The 18814-nt window shown below is 43.8% G+C and overlaps 1 protein-coding gene across 4 annotated transcripts in view; it reads right to left on the reverse strand.

The window, feature by feature from the left end:
• Window positions 1-18814, reverse strand: part of LOC119134523 (inositol polyphosphate-5-phosphatase A-like) — a 76113-nt gene that overhangs the window by 17817 nt on the left and 39482 nt on the right. For all 4 annotated transcript variants that reach the window (XR_005100362.1, XM_037271241.1, XM_037271240.1 and 1 more), the window contains exons 8-11: window positions 18329-18448; window positions 12444-12528; window positions 805-900; window positions 354-428 (exon numbers count right to left, since the gene is read on the reverse strand). Coding sequence is in view for 3 of the 4 variants with exons in the window: in XM_037271241.1 (XP_037127136.1) it covers window positions 354-428; window positions 805-900; window positions 12444-12528; window positions 18329-18448 (376 nt within the window). In the remaining variant the exon portion in view is untranslated. The remainder of the gene's footprint in view (window positions 1-353; window positions 429-804; window positions 901-12443; window positions 12529-18328; window positions 18449-18814) is intronic.

The raw sequence follows: 18814 nt of genomic DNA on the forward strand, positions 1-18814 counted from the left end.
AAAAAAAAATCCTATTTGATCCAAAGTACATGTTTAATATAAACACTTGGACATGGACAATCTAATGGAACCCAATGACATATTCTGTCCCTTCAAATATAATTTAACAATAAGAAAAACAACAACAACCAATTTCTCATTTGCCATACACTACAACAAAAACAGATGCTCTTAAATTGTACTGAAAATCAATGTGGAACGTGATCAACGGCAGCCATAGCCATTATACTTTGGGGAGAGAAAGTCTACATGGTCAATAAAAGAAATTAAAGCTGTAATAAGTGACTTGGAATGAAGAAATGATGGAGAGTGGCTGAATATACAAAAGGTTAGGAGGCATTTGGGTGACTTACCGAGGTCCCATTGTTTTCCCGGAAAACGTCTTGGTTGACATAACTAAAAAGCTTCTTTTCAAGCTGAAGGACGACCTGAATGGGTGGCAAGAGAGAGATGGACCTCTGATTAATACCATTACTAATGGGACCAGCACTTAGTAATTAGAGCTCTAATGAAGAGCGCTGCGCTGTGCTGTGCGCTGTGCTGTGCGCTGGCTGCAGCGTTGCGCACTTCATTCCACACGCGTCTATAATATCAAATGACACTCAACGTGGCAATGAAAACATGCTTGTTTTGCCAAATAAGTTGGATCACGTACAATTTATTTGAACCACGTTTGCAAATTTCTGTTGAGTCAAGTATTTCTCCATGCAACTTTCCACAGGTTTACCTTGCTGAAGTCAAAGCTTAAATCCATTTTAATTGAACCGAATAGTGACAAGTCGACGCATCTGGATTCTGTCTTACCTTTCTGTCATTATCACTTTCCCTAAATATTAGCTTGTCCACTTCATTGGTGTCCGTGGTCCTTACTGTCTGCATGGTGGCGGTGGAACACAGAGTCTGAAGGTGAAAAAGGAAGAGATAAGACAATATGCTTATTCTTATTATGGACAACTAAATACCGTCACTGTCATTCCCTGTGTAACCTTTGTTGCGTGCTGCCAAACAATGACGGCAACACAAAAGCATTGGAATGATTTGAAAGAACCATATGATCACCTCACTGTCCTTTCGGGACCAATGTCGTGACACCATGCACTGTGTATATGGTTAAATTCCCCTTTGTGGACTCTTTTAACAATTAGCTCAACATTGGACCATCTGTGTTTGAAGACAGTTGAATGAGGTAATCCCCGAGCCAGTGGTTCCCATAGCACACAACGCACACTGGATGAGCTGATTGCAATTCAAAGCACAGATTAGATAATCGGGTCAAACTAATATAGCCAACAGAAAAAGGCCTTTGAACTGAAATGGCCCAAATTAGGCTGCTTTTGGCCAGGAAGAAACGGCACACTAAATTAGCCCAAATGACGAGAAGAGGAATCAGCGTCGACTCGATTTCGCCGCCGCCGCGTCCGTCTCGGACTAAACCGCAACTGCACATTTGTAAATCCCTAACAAATAGCTCCATCTTCCACTTATTTCGGCAATCCTAATGCAGGGTCAATATGGTCACCTGGCAGTGAAATGCTAATGCTCTTAAGTGCGCTTAAGCAGCTTTGTGCAATGAATAGGCCAAAGAAGGCACTAGCGAGAGGGCAAAGAGATACTTTCTCGGTCCAAAAGTCATTGTTCCTTACATTCATGGAAAATCATCTTTTTCCACCCCCCCACAATTCAGAAGAATTTGTCACTTAACACTGAGCACTAGAAAATACAGCATTCCCTTTTTTCCTTTTTGAACATATTAAAAATAACACAATCATTATTTCCTAATTATGCAAGAATGGAATTGACATATTCTAATTAATATAATAACTATGTGGCTTTTTTGATGTGTAAAATGAAAATAAAAAAAACAAGACCTGTAACACAGGCATGATACTTTAGTCTTATTTCAATGATTCAGTTTGTTGGTTGCTTGAGGGCAAAACTATGAAGATAAAAGCATGATTGGGTTTTTATGCAATGATAGTAGCAATATAGTGGATGGTGGCAGCAAATAGGAACTTCCGCACCTGCCACAGCTCCCCCTTCTGTAAGACAATCTTTGCCCGGTGCTCCCTTTTCCAGGCTCTGGCACTGTTATTTCATTCATTCATTCATTCATCTTAAACTGATCATCGCATTCAAAAGCACACGCAACGTAGACACACTTTGATCGATCCTGAGAAGTGATATTAGCAAAGGAAGGGAGGATATCTTCAGTCATTTGGCCATTTGATCAGATCCTGCAAAGTGACTTGGCATTACATTGCTGCATTATGTGTCACAGGTCAACAATGAGTGTTTGTAGAGGGCCAGAAGCCGGCGGGGGGGCCGGGAGGGACGGGATGGGAGCTTGCCGAGAAAGGCGCTGGCTTTATGCATCAATGGAGTATAATCTCATGACTGTCGGAGGAGGAAGCGGCTGTTTAAAGGAGCTCTCTATTCCAGCTGCTCCTTTTAGTGGAGAGGTTAAAGCAATCTGCCCCACTTCAAAGACCAAAGACCCACACACACCCAAGCCTTCTGTCTCGGGTCCTTCCAGCAGATGGAGGTGAACCACTATGCCAAACTTAAACAGTGAGAAACCCAACCCACATTTGACCATGTCAATCGTAGGGGGGTTTAAAAACATATCATATTTGGCCAATGTGCAGCCACGTGAAATTGATTTATTTTTTGTACAAAAGAGCCACACTGCCTGTTGCAAGTTTAATTAGTATTCTAATTTGTGTTCCTTATTCATTCATCCCCTTTGAGGGAGGGCCACGCATATTGTAGCGTGCTCGGTGATTCTTTTGTGAACAGCTGTTACATTAAACTACCCCCTGGGGACATATCATTTTAACTTAATTTAATTGAATACTATTAATATACTGTGGTTAATCTCACACACACACACACGCACACACACGCACACACACACACACACACACACACACACGTTCAAAACTCATTGTAATTCTTTCCAATAGGTTAAAAAAAAAAAAATCGAACTGGCCTACGCTCACGAGTGCCTTAGTATGTATGAAGTGTCGATGGTCAATGTGTTGCGCAACTCGCATTAGTTCTCAGACTACTATGACTTTCTTAGAAGACTGTGTTCCCCCTTTAGCAACAATTTTTCCTCTGCATTCTCTGCATAAATGATAATTCATGATTTCCAATCCAAAAAAAAAAATCGTGATTGATAAGTGTTTGACAGAATTGTCTTCATTGTCTGCTACCAAATAAAAGCAGTAGTAGCACTGCTTGTTTGTCATCAAAGTTAAGTTTGTTTTTCAAAGTGTTATTCAAATGTTTCTTAACAACATGCACGAAGAGTTAAAACCCATTTTATAATGGGGAAAAGCTTTACCCCGGGCTGGATTCATTCAAATGTCATACTTTTCATTTACTAATTTGAAATTCAAAGTAATCTGCGGTCAAGCATGAAGGGATTGATGGTATAAATATTTCTGAAATGTTTAATACAAGTAGAACGAAATAAATCTAATAATGGATTCATCTTCTTGATTTATCCTTTTCAAGTCGAAATGATTAAGAAATGAGTATTATTCAATTGACTTACAAATCATCTTACGGAATTTTGCGACTGCAGAAGGGGAGACAAGATGAGCGGACAAGGTTCCTGTTTGTCAACAAGCGCAGTGGCATTGTCAGAATCCGGCATTATTTCCGTTGCCAGCTAAGTAAACGTGTGCCAGCAGCCACGCTGGCATATTCAACCAAAATAGCTTAGCACCCGATCACTTCATCATAGCAATTGTGCATGCGTGCTTGCTACGTCTGCCCAAGTGGAGCGTCTCAACAAATTTGGCCCTCAACTTTACAGCCAGCTATTACACCCAAAAGCCAGTAAATCAGTGGTGACTCTCCCCACCCAATGTGACTGGACACAAGCCAGAGTCATCCACTCTTGCCTCCCCTGGCTGGCCAATTTAATGCTTCCAAACAAAGATTAATCACTGACAAACAGAACAGGATTGGGATTCAAAATGAAGGTGAGGTGAGAGTGGACACATTATCAAGAGCAAAGATAGCCTGTGCGTGACCCGGCAGCCATCAACTGTTGAGCCTACATCCTTAACGGCAAGTGAAGCAGAAACTCTCGACTCTTCCTGTCAATCCGCCGGACTGTGTCATTGTGAGTTTTGTTAGCGATGCATGCGCCCTAGGAGGTCTTCTAAGCTGCCACGCCCTCGTCAAAAAACACTCTGTAAAAGGCCATGCGAGATGGCGATAATGTGCCCTATTTATCTTGTGCATTAGAACATCTGGGAAACTTCTCTAAAAACAATTGCGGGCTGCCATTTGGGTTTTACCTCCAGAAACCAGCCAAAAGCATTTGTCCTCTTGGAATAGATAATAGACAGGCCACAAATCATTCAAGACAACAGGTCCGAGCTCGGGGTTTGTGAGTGTGTGTGTGTGTGTGTGTGTGTGTGTGAGAGAGAGAGAGAGAGAAAACCAATGTATGTCTATGTTTGGTGTGTGTGTGTGTGTGTGTGTGTGTGTTCCCCCCTGGTATTTAACTTCTCTGCTGGCCCATTCTGCAGGGCCCCGCAGGACAAATTGCCCAGCATGGATGTCTTTGAGAGGCAGTGCAGCGCGCAGAGAAAGAGACAGGGCTGAAACACAGGGAACAGGCCCATAAAAATTCATCACTTTGACCCCGACGACCTCCTGCAACCGAGGAGGGGGTGTTCACGCACACACACACACTCGCGTAAAAACGCACGAGCCAACCAAACTTATACTCAACGCTACAAACCACTATTGGGGAACATACTCCAAACGCTGTTGGGTTAACCCCGTCCAATAAGATAAGTGAAACTCCCAAATGTGGAAAGCTTCTCCTTCAGACATTCATAGCGCCAAACACAATAGGCATGGAAAAGCTTTTCCACGCAGGAAAAGGCCACCAGATGCTTCATTGTGACTCTGTCTAACTGTGTAAAGTAGTAGCAGTAAAAGGAGGGTGGGTTCTTCTTCTGTGGCGCATTAGCCCCAGTAAGAGGAGGTCATTGTCTCAAAGCTGGCCGGGGCTCTTGACACATTACGGCCACCTGTACAAAGAAAAGCTAATGAGGGATTTTCATTGGAGATACCTCCCCTGCCCCTTCTTGTCAGCATTTTGAAACCAACCGCGGCAGATGTCGCCAAGCCTGTTTAACGTAGCCGATTCTTTTGACCTCTCCATAATGCCATACATGCACAGATTCCTCAATTGCCGCCATCACGGAGAGATGCGCTTAGCTGCGGTTCTGAAAGCAAGCGTTCAGAAATGCCATTTATGGTTGTTTCTTTAGAGAACATTTGTCCAATTAATGAGAAAACAAATTCAGGTCCAACTGTGCCATGGCCATTGAATCCCATTTGTATATAGCCAACAGAATCACTATTGATGGAGTATAAACACTTACTAAGCACTTAAAAAACATTGCACTCGTTTAATTTACCTATCCCACCATAGCTCTAGTTAGGAATCAATTAAAGGAAACAGATAGTGAGGTAATCTGTTGCTGCTGAGTCAATTACTGGATATCGAAGAGGCACTCAGTGATTAGTGATTATCCAATAAGAAGGCAGAGTCCTGTGGGTTCATTACTCGGGCGTTCCACAAAGAATGAGATGGAACAAATACTGAAAGAAAGGGGAAAAGTTTCATACGGAGCAGCTAGCCAGACAAATGATTCCTTTTCTCTGTCTATTCAGCAGTGAGTTGACAAGACTTGTCTGTTGCTTCCCACAATTCCTTCCCAGCCGATTTCATACAGGCAGGTGACCAAGCAGCTTTTTTTTCGTGAGGCGAAGACCCCAGTGAGGCATAAGAAGCCCCCGTTCACACACAAAGAACATTGATTCATTGGAGCACCACCCTTTAATTTGTTTGCATCATTTCCTCTTAATGATGGGCTGAGAAAGAGGTGTAATTCAGTCCAGGGAAAGGGAAAGAGGAAGGTAGTGGGAGAAGGGTGGGCTGTTGACACCCCGCCGCAGAGCCAGCGCTAGGCAACCATCTAGTGGGTGGGCTTTGTGATACATTTTACCAATTTTTCATGCCCATCCCTCTTGATGTGACCCCACTCAGGGCCTTTTATGCCGCTGACAGCTCTGCGCAGGAAAACATGCTGCCGCTCTGATAGCATGAAATCGGGAACAAAGACCCCCAGGGAGAGGAGAAGGGGGCCGCTGAGGCCCACTGTGCTCCGGTCCCGCCTGGCTCTGGCCACAAACAGATGTTAGGCCAGCCCCGACTCTCAGACCCCCCCCCCCCACCCCAAAAAAGGAGGGCCTTTAGGATAAATGGGCCTGAAATGCATTGTTTTGGGCACCCACTAAGACAAAAATGGGAGCAGATTCCGAAAAGGGCCGGTCAATATGTCCATCGCTGATAAATCACACGGGGAGGACTAAGAGCCCATGAATTCTAATGTGGCCCTTAATGGGCACTCTTAAATATGATGGGATAGTTGTGAGCAGGTGTGAGTGGAGCTTAGTAACTTAATGTCAGTGGGCAGAGCTGTTTAAAAGCTCACCGTGCCAACACCGAGTTTACAGCAGCAAAACAATGAGAAGCGCCACTGATGAAGCTGACATTGAGTACACACCAAGTTGATAGGACGATCAATTCTAGGTTGGCAATAAAAGACAATTTATTCATTACTCATCACGCTCCTCTCTCACTTTGCAAAGGCTTGAATTCAAGCCATTAAAAGAGCATGAGCTAAAGGTTTTGCTCAAGTGAATAGGAATTGGGACTGACTTGTTGAGTGAGCAGCCATGTGTAGCCAGCCTCTCTTTTACAGACTGCTTCTTTGCATATGCATAGAGCAAAGTCAAATCATTACAATGCAAAGGGGATGGATGCTATGTGCACAACCCCCCACAGTCAATACATTATTTGGCCAGCATCTCCAAATTTCACTCTTGGAAAAAACGCCGGTTGAAATATTTGCAAACAAATACAAGAGGCGGCACGGCACCTTTAACCAAAAGCTTAAAAAGAGGAAGCTAAGGTGTCAGGAATGAGTTGAGACCAAATGAAGCGCTTGAACCGGGGCTTATTGAAGGGAAAGGGAGTTGGAAGGGAGGCAGGTGGATGGGGAACCCAAGACACAGACGGGCGGGATCGACACTCACGGCCAGCAAACAGACAGACACACCGACAGACAGAGATTCACTTGGACAAGGATACAATTCTGACCATGAGCCTCCAGACAAGACCAGGGCGAAACCAGACGACAGGAACACCGGGCGCGGACAGGAACCCAAAACAACAGTCGACACCCAACAGGAGGAACACACGGGCTGGGTTGAAATACGCAAGGTAACGAGAGGAAGCAGGTGACAGACATGATGGTAACAAAAGGGGTGTGGCTGAGGGAAGTTGCCGGCCGAGCACTTAGGTTATATTTGTTTAAGGCCATCTTATTATTGTTTTGCCCAATATGTAATGATTCAATTATGATTTTTTTTTATATCAATGTGAACAGTACAAGCACAAAATCGCTGAACTCAGACCTACATAAGGGCCCTTATTTACGTACATCTGCACCATGCGTCCGTCGTATTGCTTGATTCTCAAACAAGTTGTCTTTGACTATTATTACATGTGGGAAACAGCAGTGCAGTACTGAATGAAAGGACACCTGAGTGGACTCAAGCCAAGGGCTTATAAGGCCATGTTCCCTCCCTCTCTCTCTCCCAGGCCCTGTTAGTGCCAGGCTCTGCGCTCATCCTTGGCCTGGCCAATCACACCATCTTACTGTTGGCATGGTGTTGCCAGTCACAGAAAGAGGACACAATGGCAAAAGCATAGCTGGTGCCGGGCTCAAACGGCCTGTTGTTAATGAATGGGACCAACAGAAGCCATTGCTTGTTCTTTCTTTGCCAGCATTTCAATGATATGGACATCACTTCCAGCAAAGCCGCGTCGCACAAGTTAAGCCCTCATAGCTCAACTGTTTTTTCCTAGTGTCTTCGGCGCTATATTCATTAGCATCAAACACAAACAGAGAGAGAGAGAACACACACTGTTGTCTAGAGGGAATAGTCGCCTTCTATATCCAGATGGGTTATCGGTGATATAATGGTTCCTCATTGTGCTAGATTGGACTGTTCCAGCCAGATAATATGCCTTCATTGTATTGTTAAGAAAGCACTGGCATCAACTATATGGCAATAAACAAGCATAGCTGGCAGTAAAAGCCCTGTTTAACTTGCATAGTGCTGTCAATGGGTGGTGTTACCTGCAGTCAGGCAATTGAGATAGCATCAGCATGATTGTCTTACATAAAAAAAAAAAAGACAGCTAATTTGGTAGGCTAAAGCTTAACGTCTCGAGAAACTACAAATATGTCTCCACCCAGAATGACATTGCAGTCGTAGGGGATTGATGAGTCGACAACCAATTTGACACAATTGATCCAATCAATGAATTGATTACAACCACAGACCTTGAAAAGCACAAATAAAATAGATATAATAAGATATAGAAGATATAGATAGAAATACAATAGCAAGTGCATATTTACATGCATGTACACCGTTTACACACGAGTATGTGTAACACCATGGGTCTTTAAATACATGATTGTATTTGGAGAATTGAGTGAAGTCAAATCCCTGGTGTTGAGCTGGGGGGGTGCAGTGGGCTGGGGTTCCATAGAACAGAGGCCCAATCAGTGCTGGCCCGCTGGTTAATGGATGGATGGCCCCCAAAATTAATTAGCCTGACTAATGTAGTGTACACTTAATTACACTCGCCGGCTTTTGATTTATAGCTAGCAAGTAACACACATGCTTGTCAAAGACGGGCTAAAAGGGAAAATTGCTTACCCGTTACAGATACAAATTATTTACTCAGACTAGGTTCAACAACCACGACAATGACCATAAACTAGTTCATGAACATGTTTGCAATATCACAAACAACTGTGGAGGGAGGTCTGTTGGATGTGCTGTACACTCGTAAAGACTTGATCAATTCTCTGAAAAAACAATTGATTGTCATCAAGTAACTATTTGTACAAGAAAATATATTTTGGCAGTAAACAAATGACAGAATAATCTTTATGGATGTGTTCACAGTATCTCCACAGCTTGTTTGTTCGTTCGTGTGTGTGTGTGTGTGAGTGCATGTTGGGTAATTTCAATCTGTACAAAATGAATGATCTATCATGTTAAGCCATCATTAAAGGGCATTTTACAGGCGTTCATTAGGAAAGGGGCTAGTCAAGGGCCCCACCTTTAATTTCATGCTGCTCAAGCAAGAGAAAAGACGCTGGACAAAGGACAAGAGATTGATGCTTGCTCGCTCCCTCTGCATTTCAAGCAAAAACAGACAGGTGGTGCTAATTCAAAACGCTCTCTTGTGAGAAGCAAGCGGAGTCTAATGAAAGCTATCCATGTAGCGACAGATCGGGCCGATTTACACAGCCCCACGCACGCCGTGTCGTGGGGACAGTAGATCAAGTCGCCAATTAACCTTCCTGCCGGCCTCGATCAATCTATGACTTGGAGAAAGCTCGCCACCGGCGTACATTCTCTACAGATATTACATTTACATTCTATTAAGTTTAATTAGGAGGGATTTTAAATATACTAGGAGTCTAGGCATTGCGCCCTGAGCTTGTCACCATTGCAGTTGATTCACGGCTACGGGCCACGTCAAAGATGCGCAGTGGCAAACATGCACGCTTGCATTCACTCGCACATTCTCAGAATACATCTTATGCTTCTGATTTTGTTTCAAAAACTGTCTGCAATGTTCAAGTATAAAAAATGGGGATAATTTGCCCTAGGCAGAAATATTGTTTTTTTTATGGGGAGCAGCTGCTACCAGGCAACGCTATCATGAGTCAATTTCAATCACATGCAAAATTGCATCAATGTACTATTTTTATAATCAGAGGCAAATTAAATGTTTTGCTGAAAAAATATCAATTGTGATTATCCCCAAAAAATTATTTAGGTAATAATTGAAATCTCAATTATTGATTGCAATTATTGGAACATCACACCTAGTTTGGACATTTAAAAATGTACAGTTACTTTTGACATCATCACCACCAGACAGAGGTAAAAAAGAAATCGCAGAGAACAAAACGTTCTAAACGGTCCCCTTTGCCGTTTCATGTTACATTAGCACTGATGCAAAGCATGATCAAGCCAAAGCATGAGGAAAGGGACTGGATGGGCCCCAGGCTGCTCAGCCTTAACATTAGTCTCCACGTGGCTGTGTCCTTTGTCTGCCAGTCAAAGGGCCGCCAAATAGAGGTCAATTGAAACCAATTCCCTCTGTCGGACACAATAAATAGGGTTGCCCAGGCTGGAGAGAAGGGGGGTGGAGGGGACACTGTGGGCCTTTGGTTACTGATCCTGCCGCAAGCATGCCAGGAATTTGCCACCTGGAATTTACCCTGGGACAATAATAAAGCCACCTCTTTCCAAACCCACCTGCTTTAAAAAAAAATCAATTTGATGTATCTAAAACCCTCAAACACAAAACCCTGACATCGAAAAGGAGCCAGTGAAAATGAGAGCCGGCCTGGCCTGGCCTGGCCCGGCCTGGCCCGCGTGTGTCTTCAGATAAGACGGGCCATCGATCCAGTTAAACACTTTGGTGGATGTGCACTAATTGTCCACTTGACATTAATTGTCATTAGAGGCTTTAAAAGGGCCTACTGGCTGTGAGTTACATCCTGTGGCATGCTTGCAAGCCATTTGTTTATTGGTGACATCACAGCTCTCGCTCTTGCTAATACGTAGGTCACTGTTAAATCAGACAAGTTGACCACTGCGTCGGTCGGACGGCTTTATTTGAAGTGGAGCAGCTTCTTTATTGGTAGCTCAATGACGTCATCACTTTCTTGCGTTGCCTCTATATGTTTGAGAAACCCTCCTCAAGACTTACTTCTGTGTTTGTGAGTGTATTTGTCCACAAGTCGACTTCCTAAACCAAAAGCCCCCCAACATTGACGGCACACCCCCTTCAAGTGGGTGTATCTCGCAGTCTTTTGGCCTTAACAAATTAGTTTAGATGAGTGTGTGTGTGTGTGTGTGTGTGTGTATTCACCCTGGATGTGAATGTGGATGTGAATGGGGGGTAAGGTGCATATGAAAGGAGCAGCGTAGAGGGGAGGGGGTAGAGATGGACACATACTGATGCAAGCCTTACACATCCCTGGAAAAGGGGTCATGACCCCGACCACACTCAAACAGCATGTCAGTGTGGTAGAGACAAGGAGTAGGTTCGTGCTTACCTACCACAGAGCAGAATGGATAAGAAAGGAAACATGAGGAGAGTTATCTAGATTAGGTACACAGGTGTAGCACTGAGAAGATCAGATGATACCATCGTGTTCAAGAAGGGATGGAGTGGAGTACTGCTAATGATACAATATTGTGTGATTTATGGACTATAGGCATGGCAGCTCCATCCATCCATCCATCCATCCATCCATCCATCCATCCATCCATCCATCCATCCATCCATCCATCCATCCATCCATCCATCCATCCAAATCCAATTACTACGGCAAGCTCTAAATATGCACCACGTGACAGTTAACTATAATGATTGACTTTTCAATGGCCCCACTGTTTGTACAATCTTCTGTTGAGAGTCCTTGCCTTGGAGTCATTATCTCCAAAGAGACACACTCACATGATCTGTGAGTTAATGTCACCTAATTGGAAAACCCAAATCAAATGTACCGCACAAACTTTGAGGCCATGTGTACCACACAGAGAGAAGTCCTTCCTAAGCCATTTGAGCAAAAACCCTCCATTCAGAAAACTTCCCCTCCTCCTTTCTCTCATGAATGGCTTTTTGGTTGAAGCGCACAATGCCCACACCTTGAACAGGGCCACTGATTCCAAGAGCATTGTAGTCAAGCGGAGGGAGAGGATTGTGCAACAAGGGGTTCTCCCACTCTGTTATCAACCAACACCCTGAGTCTCCAGTGTGCCTTTATGACTTGTGATACCCCCAACACCCATCTGGGGAATGCTGAATGACTGCACTACCTTGCCTCTTGCTGGCCTCATTTGCACCAAGAGAAGGAGAAAGAAGAGCGGGAGGGAGGGAGGGGTGCAGGAGAGGAAGGGCAGTGAATGGCAGCAAAACATAACAATGCACTTGGAGGCACAGTTAGCAAACACAGCTGGACCATCCACAGTGAAACCTTTAATGAGTCATAACTCTAAAAAGACAGTGCTACTAAAACACTTTTACTACTTTATATTGCAGTCCCGCTCGCTCGCTCTCTCTCTCTCGCTCGCTCGCTCTCGCACATACGTCACAATTAGTTTGATAGGACATTACATTGCTTGCATTGAGTGCATTATTAGACAGCTATGTCCATATTTCACACATTACAAAGACACCATGAAGCTGTTTAGCACGTTGATTGCTGGCTCATCAAATACAATAGAAGAGCACTCACCTCAATAACCTGTTTTGAGTCCAACCTGAAGTTAAAATCCCCGAAGACGAAATACGGCACCCTTTCAAAGCGCTGGTCCGTGATCCTGCAAAACATTACCAGCAAATGTATTGAGCTGGTATGATCTGGGATGGACAAACAAGAATGCACGCAGAAAAAGCTTCCTGACACTACATAATTGAACAGAAAATATTCCATTCTGAAAAATACAAATGTCAATATTTATTTTCAGTAAGCATGCAATATATCTTTTTTTTTGTCTGTTACAGTTCAACGTTGCACCGCTTGAAGTCATCAGATGATGAAGGTCACAGCACCACCTTGTGGCGTGATTCCTCTGAAAAGATGGTTTGCATGAGATCTACTGTATTTTGCAAGACATCTTTTTATCGTCTGGCTCAGTGCAAGAGTTTAGGTTGCCGGGATGCATTGGCTTGTTATGAAAGCAGATGAATGAATCCTTGAAATGTTTTGGCTGACCACTTGGTTTAGATTTGCAGCAGATCGGGCATTTTGAATGATCACAGATGAGTTGAATCTTGGCAGACAAAATCATGATCACGCTCAAATTCAAATCCCGTGCAGCCCTAATGAGAACATATCGATTCTGAAACAAAAATAAGAACTATTGACAAAATGCTTTTGGGGAATAAGATTGAACTGACATTGATCAAATGAGAAGAACTCTTTGTTGTGTTAGTGTTGGAAATTGAGGCGAATGTAGGAGCCTTTGTATAATTAACGATTCAGGATGCTTGTCTCACTATCACTACTAATCGTGTGGATAAATCTGGCCGTGAACTTCCTAGGCCGCCGCGCTAACAATATATTTATGGGGCCGTAAAGCGAGAGGCCACTTCTTGCTGTTGTGGCTGCCTGTCTTAATGCACGGTCACTTCCTCTCTGTGAGTCAGTGAAGGTGAAGGAATAAGACAAGGAATGCAGCTATAACTTCAACATTAGATTATATTAAAGTGACATGAGCCCAAAGGAGCAAGTGGGATAAATGAGCAAATGAGTGTTGAGTGAATACAGCGGCTTCTTCCAAATGCCGACCGTAGCACTGAAAGCATACAGGCAATTTGCCAATATTTAATGCATATCGGACTTTTTCATAACAGCACTTACTTTTTTTATTATTATTATGAATGAACACGGAATAGTTACCGGTTTTCTGTTTTGCAGAGCAACAGGGAATGGAATTTTTATTGTAGATCCAAACTTGAGCGACTGTAAGATGTCCAATTAAATAAGTATAACATGAAACATTGAAACTACTTTTTATGTTTAATAATCAATAAATAATAATGTGCTTGACTGTTTTTTTACTGTACTTTTGGAAACAGAACATTTTAATATGCACGTATAATAATAATTCTACTCTTTCAAAATGTAGCTATGTTAGTAATTTCAACATGTTACTTTATTCTTGTATTTATTTATTCATTTATTTTCTTGATGATCTGTCATTACTCATCACCTAATTTACGTGGCAGCAGTTGAATGAGAAAGAAAAGAAATTGTCACCAGATTGCTCTTGTCCAAAAGTATTCTAAATGCACCCATTGTATCTATCCCACAAGACTTAAAAGTGCACTGTTGTTCTTTCTTAATGACCTTACATCCAGGTGCAAAGAGACTCAACTCGACTGAAACACAGTGTGTGTCACTTTGTCCTGTTAGCTTACATTGAGGGCTGTAAAAAGGATGAATACTTGCACCGTAAACGGCTGAGACGGTTAATACGTAATGTAGCCCATGCCTGCTCCTTCTGCTGCAAAAAAGACCCATCAAAATAGAGTCGGGCTGTCCGCTGTGTGACATGTATGTTTTCCAGTTGCCTTGAGGAGTCTTTCAAGGCTACCCATTCTGTAGCTTGATCCCACTAACAGCCATGTCTAATACCCACAGCTTGGCTGTTTTGTCCGCTGCTCCAAGGTATCAGCCACAGGTCAGAAGGTAACATTCTGTTTACACGATCATTTCCTAAAGCACTCATGCTGACCCGCTGGTGTGAAAGTTGACTTTTTTTTTTCCCTCCCCTCCTGCCTTTGTGTGTGGAACGAAGAATTGCAACATTAGCTACAGCTAGTGGGTGTGAAAAGGCTGTGAGAGTGGGGGGTCCAGAGAAAGCTTCCAACCCACCCCCGCTGGCGGGCTGGCTGGCGGGCTGGCTGGCTGGCTGGCTGGCGGGCTGACCCTCACCCTTAGCCGGGGCCCCCATTAGCCTCGTCATCACAGTTCATTCATTCAGGCAAACTGTAACAGTGTCAGTGACATTGTAGCACAAAGACACACTCCTTTATACAGTCTATAAACATGCTTTCTCCTGGCCGATTCATCGTGCAGTGACACTCCTGAAAGAGCCTCTTCACAAGGCCCGTTCTCACTGAGGTTTGGGCTTGGGCCTTCATAGGGCCTTCCTTGGGGTGGAGGGGGGGGGGGGGGGGGGGGTGCACACAAAGACAGGGGTCAGACGCTAATTTATAATATGGCCCCCCAACTCTGCTCCCAGGCTCCTTAAAGCACCACTATTCTCTTACTCTGCATCTAAATTGCTCTCAAAGCAACACTCGAAAGAAGCATGTGATGAAGACACCAAGGACATCGGCAAATGGCAGATATGTAACCAGCAGATAGAAGATTTAAAGCAAGCGCACATCCCCTGGCTCTTTCTCCGGTCAGTCAGTCAGTCAGTATTCCTGGCTGACTTTGAGCGGGATTATTTAGCGTGATTGGCAGCTAAACTGGGACGTAATAGACAGCCGATATGGGATTAAGAGGGTGAAAGTGGGGCTCATGTCATGATGATATTGACAAGATGATTTAGCATAATTTGGAGCGGCAAATTCAACTTTGCACACAATGGCTGGGCCGTCCATTGTCAGTGAATGTGGAGAATTTGGTCGAATGTTAAACATTGTGAAGAATGTGCTTGGTGACATCTTCCTGAATGGGTCAGGGGTGGCCCTGACAGGGCCTTTGACACTGCCGAGCGGGCCATCCCCACGTCCCGTGTTTGCACCACACAGCTCTTCTGCAACGCCCACTCCGGCAATAACAGCACACAGGAGAGAGAGCGTGCTGTGTGGGATGTTTGGACGGTCGCACAGAGGCGAGGAAATAAGTCAATTAAAGGAAGAACAACTGTGAGAAATCCTTGAGAACAAGTGGCCACTACGGCAATTTGACAGCTATCATATTGAATCAAAGTCTGCATCGAAACAAAGCGTCATTATTATTGAGAATGTAGACATTAAATCGACAGTGGACCCGGTCAGGTGTCTCTCTTGAACGACTTGGGACCCCAAGACTGAAGATGGATAGATGGATGAAAAAATGCACCAACTGATCTTCATTCTTGAAGGCTGACCAAAATCTATATTCAATCAATGACTTTGAAAATGTCCTTTTAACTGAATTATATACGAACAATCATTCAAATGATTCATTAAACGAACAATCTTATAAATAAATATAAAAATGAGATTTTAAACATGCACATTACTATCGCAAGTTGAGAATTTCAAAAGTTTGCAAATATAGTCATAATAATGCAAGCGATTTATATCCTTGGACACTGAAAGAATAGTGGCAATAGTGCTGCTTTTTGAATGGCAGCTATTCGGAGTGTAACTCATGTCAAAACATTGCATTTCATATGTACGTACGTGAACACACCCACACACTATGACTAGTGTCATTGGAATCAATTCATCCTGGTTGCGCTTCAAATGTCTATAGCCGGCCTGGCCTATGCGCGCTGGCTCTTTCAGCCCGTTGTTCTGGGAAAAGCCGAAAGGGAAACATTTAGGTTGTAGGGCTCTTTGAGCCGCTCTGACACTTGACTGATGAGCGTCCATAAAATGACAAAGCACGGCTGTGTGGTAGCCAGTGTGGCCCACTGCCTCCCCATGGGAAACTAATTGCTTTGAATTGTTAAGGGCAACATTATTTTTCTGCCAATCACCGCCTTTCAATGGTCCCGAAATGAGCATGAAACGAGCCTTTTCAGCCAACAAAAACGCTAAATGTCCTCAATGTTGATCAAATTAACTTCAGCACTGTGACAATGGACTATATTGGTGTGAAAATAATGGCGTGCCACCAAAGGAGCCTTTATGGCAGGATTTCACAGTTGTAATGTAAAACTGTTCTCGGTGAATGAGGCTGAGCACTCTGAATGGAAGTGGGGAAAAAAGAAACAAACTCCAAAACACAATAGGCATCTTCTTATCTCACATTGTCTCACTTGAAATAGCGTCTAGAGACTTGATTCAAGTGCACAAACATGATGGCTGCTGTTGGCAAGTACAACAAACATCCTTCATAATGGTGCAAAATGTTTTGCTTTTGCATCAGTGCATCAAAACACTTGGCAAAGTAAAACTAGCCCGAGTGACAGAGCTGTACGCTTTTTAAGACTGAGGTCTGGCTGGCTGTTCCTTCTCAGCATTGTTCCCCTGAGGCCTTGAAGCACTTTGGAGATAAACACCGTTTAGCAGTTAAAAGAGGCACTGAGGAAAAGGCTTATCAGATCAGATCACTTCTCAATGGGCTGTAAGCTGCTGCATTATACAGCCTGGGCCCCAGATAAGGTGTTAGCTGAGGTTTGATGCCCACTAGCCCAGATCTGTCCTCTCTCGCTCTCTCTCGCTCGCTCTCGGTTCCACTTCTGTAATGACTCCTTGTGGAGCTCAGCTGGTGGTGTGCTGCCCTTTTTGCTTCTCCCCTTATCCTGCAATGTGAGCTCAGAGAGGCAAGCAAGAGGAGAGGAAAGGAAAGGAAAGGAAGGGGGGGATTGGCTTTAGATATTCCCCCTGTCCCTTTTCCTGCTCTGCTTTCTGGGGGTAGGGGAGTCACAGTCAGGACAATAGTCCAAAAGATGGTTCCCAACCAGCCAGTGAATGGGAACACTGTTGGTGGTAGGACTTCATTCAAAGCCCAGCTCGAGCACATTGTCCTCCCAGATCAGCAGAGGATAATGGAGTTTGCTGGTGGCTGCCAAAAGGTTAGCAGCCTCTGTGAAAGGACCGACCCATTATTTATTGCCCTTTACAGAGCCCGAGGACCCTTTTTGTGCTCCACCTCCTTTCCTTCTGCACTGCCAGCTTTTTTTCTTCTCTCTCTCTCTCTCTCTCACTCGGGTGCTCCGGATCTGCGCACCGCAGGTTCCCCCAAAGTGAACGAGTGAGGCGCGGTCGTCCCCTGGACATCCTAGCCTGTCCGCAACGCGCCCCATCTTTTCCTTCGCACCACTTAGCCCCGACGCCCGAGCAGATAAAAAGGAGTTTCAAATGAAACGATATGACCCAGAAGTAACGGCAAGGTTACACGTGAGGATTTTAAAAGCAGGGAGCGTGGAAAACGCCACTCAGCCGAGTGAATTTTCATTCAGCCCTTTCTGCCACCCAAGTCCAAGTCTGACACTCAACTATTTACATCTATTTACAAGCTGACAGTAGAAGGGGGGGGGGGGGGGGGGGGGGAACAGCTGTAAAACCCATAATAAAAGTGGAGGATTCAATCAAAATAGAATCTTCATCATGCCAGTAAATCCAGTTAAGTAAGGGCATCATAAAAATGCAGGAAAACATCCTTGTCCATTAAAAGGTGGGCCATTCTTTCATCAAAGAGAGAATGGTGTAAATAAAATGTGTCCCGTAATTCAAGCGTGTCACCCTTATACGTATAGTTATTCAAAGTGGAGACGACAGGCGGACACGTCGTGCATTTTGATGACATTTATCCGGGAAGTAACCCAGCAGGTAGAGGACAGCCCTCGCTAAGGACTTTATTCTCAATTCTGCCAATATACCAAATGATCGATGCGTCGGGATGTCACAAGAAAACAAATGCGGATAAGGTGAGCCATGCAAAGGTACCTGTCTAAAACGTAGCCCAGCGCCTTCTGCCTGGTCCCAGAGTAGATGGAAGGGCTTTTCTCCCAAGCCACCAGATTGGAAGCATCGTGGAAAAGGTGGATGTTGACCAGGTCCAAACAACTGGGTTTTAAAAAACAGAAAGTGCATATAACAAACATGACGTCCCACAACAAATCAGCATTTATCACAAAGCCTCAACATTTATATTAGATGTGTCGATGCTTTTTCTTTGGCCTTTTGTGGCATTGCTCTTTGGTGCATTGAATGATTTCTTTTTTTTTTAAATGTAGTTTTGAGATGTTCAACTGACCAACATGGCAGCGTTTAGTGAACTAGGTCAACTCATATTTCATTGGAAAGTAGATAGCCATTATGCTAAGAATCATAAAAGTATTAATATAATAATAATAATAATAATAATATAAAAATAATACTAATAAAATAAATAAATATAACACGCTTTCTGGTAAGAATCCTCAGCAGTCG

This window comes from Syngnathus acus, chromosome 15 (assembly GCF_901709675.1).
Source record: "Syngnathus acus chromosome 15, fSynAcu1.2, whole genome shotgun sequence".
In the NCBI taxonomy this organism is placed as follows: domain Eukaryota; kingdom Metazoa; phylum Chordata; class Actinopteri; order Syngnathiformes; family Syngnathidae; genus Syngnathus; species Syngnathus acus.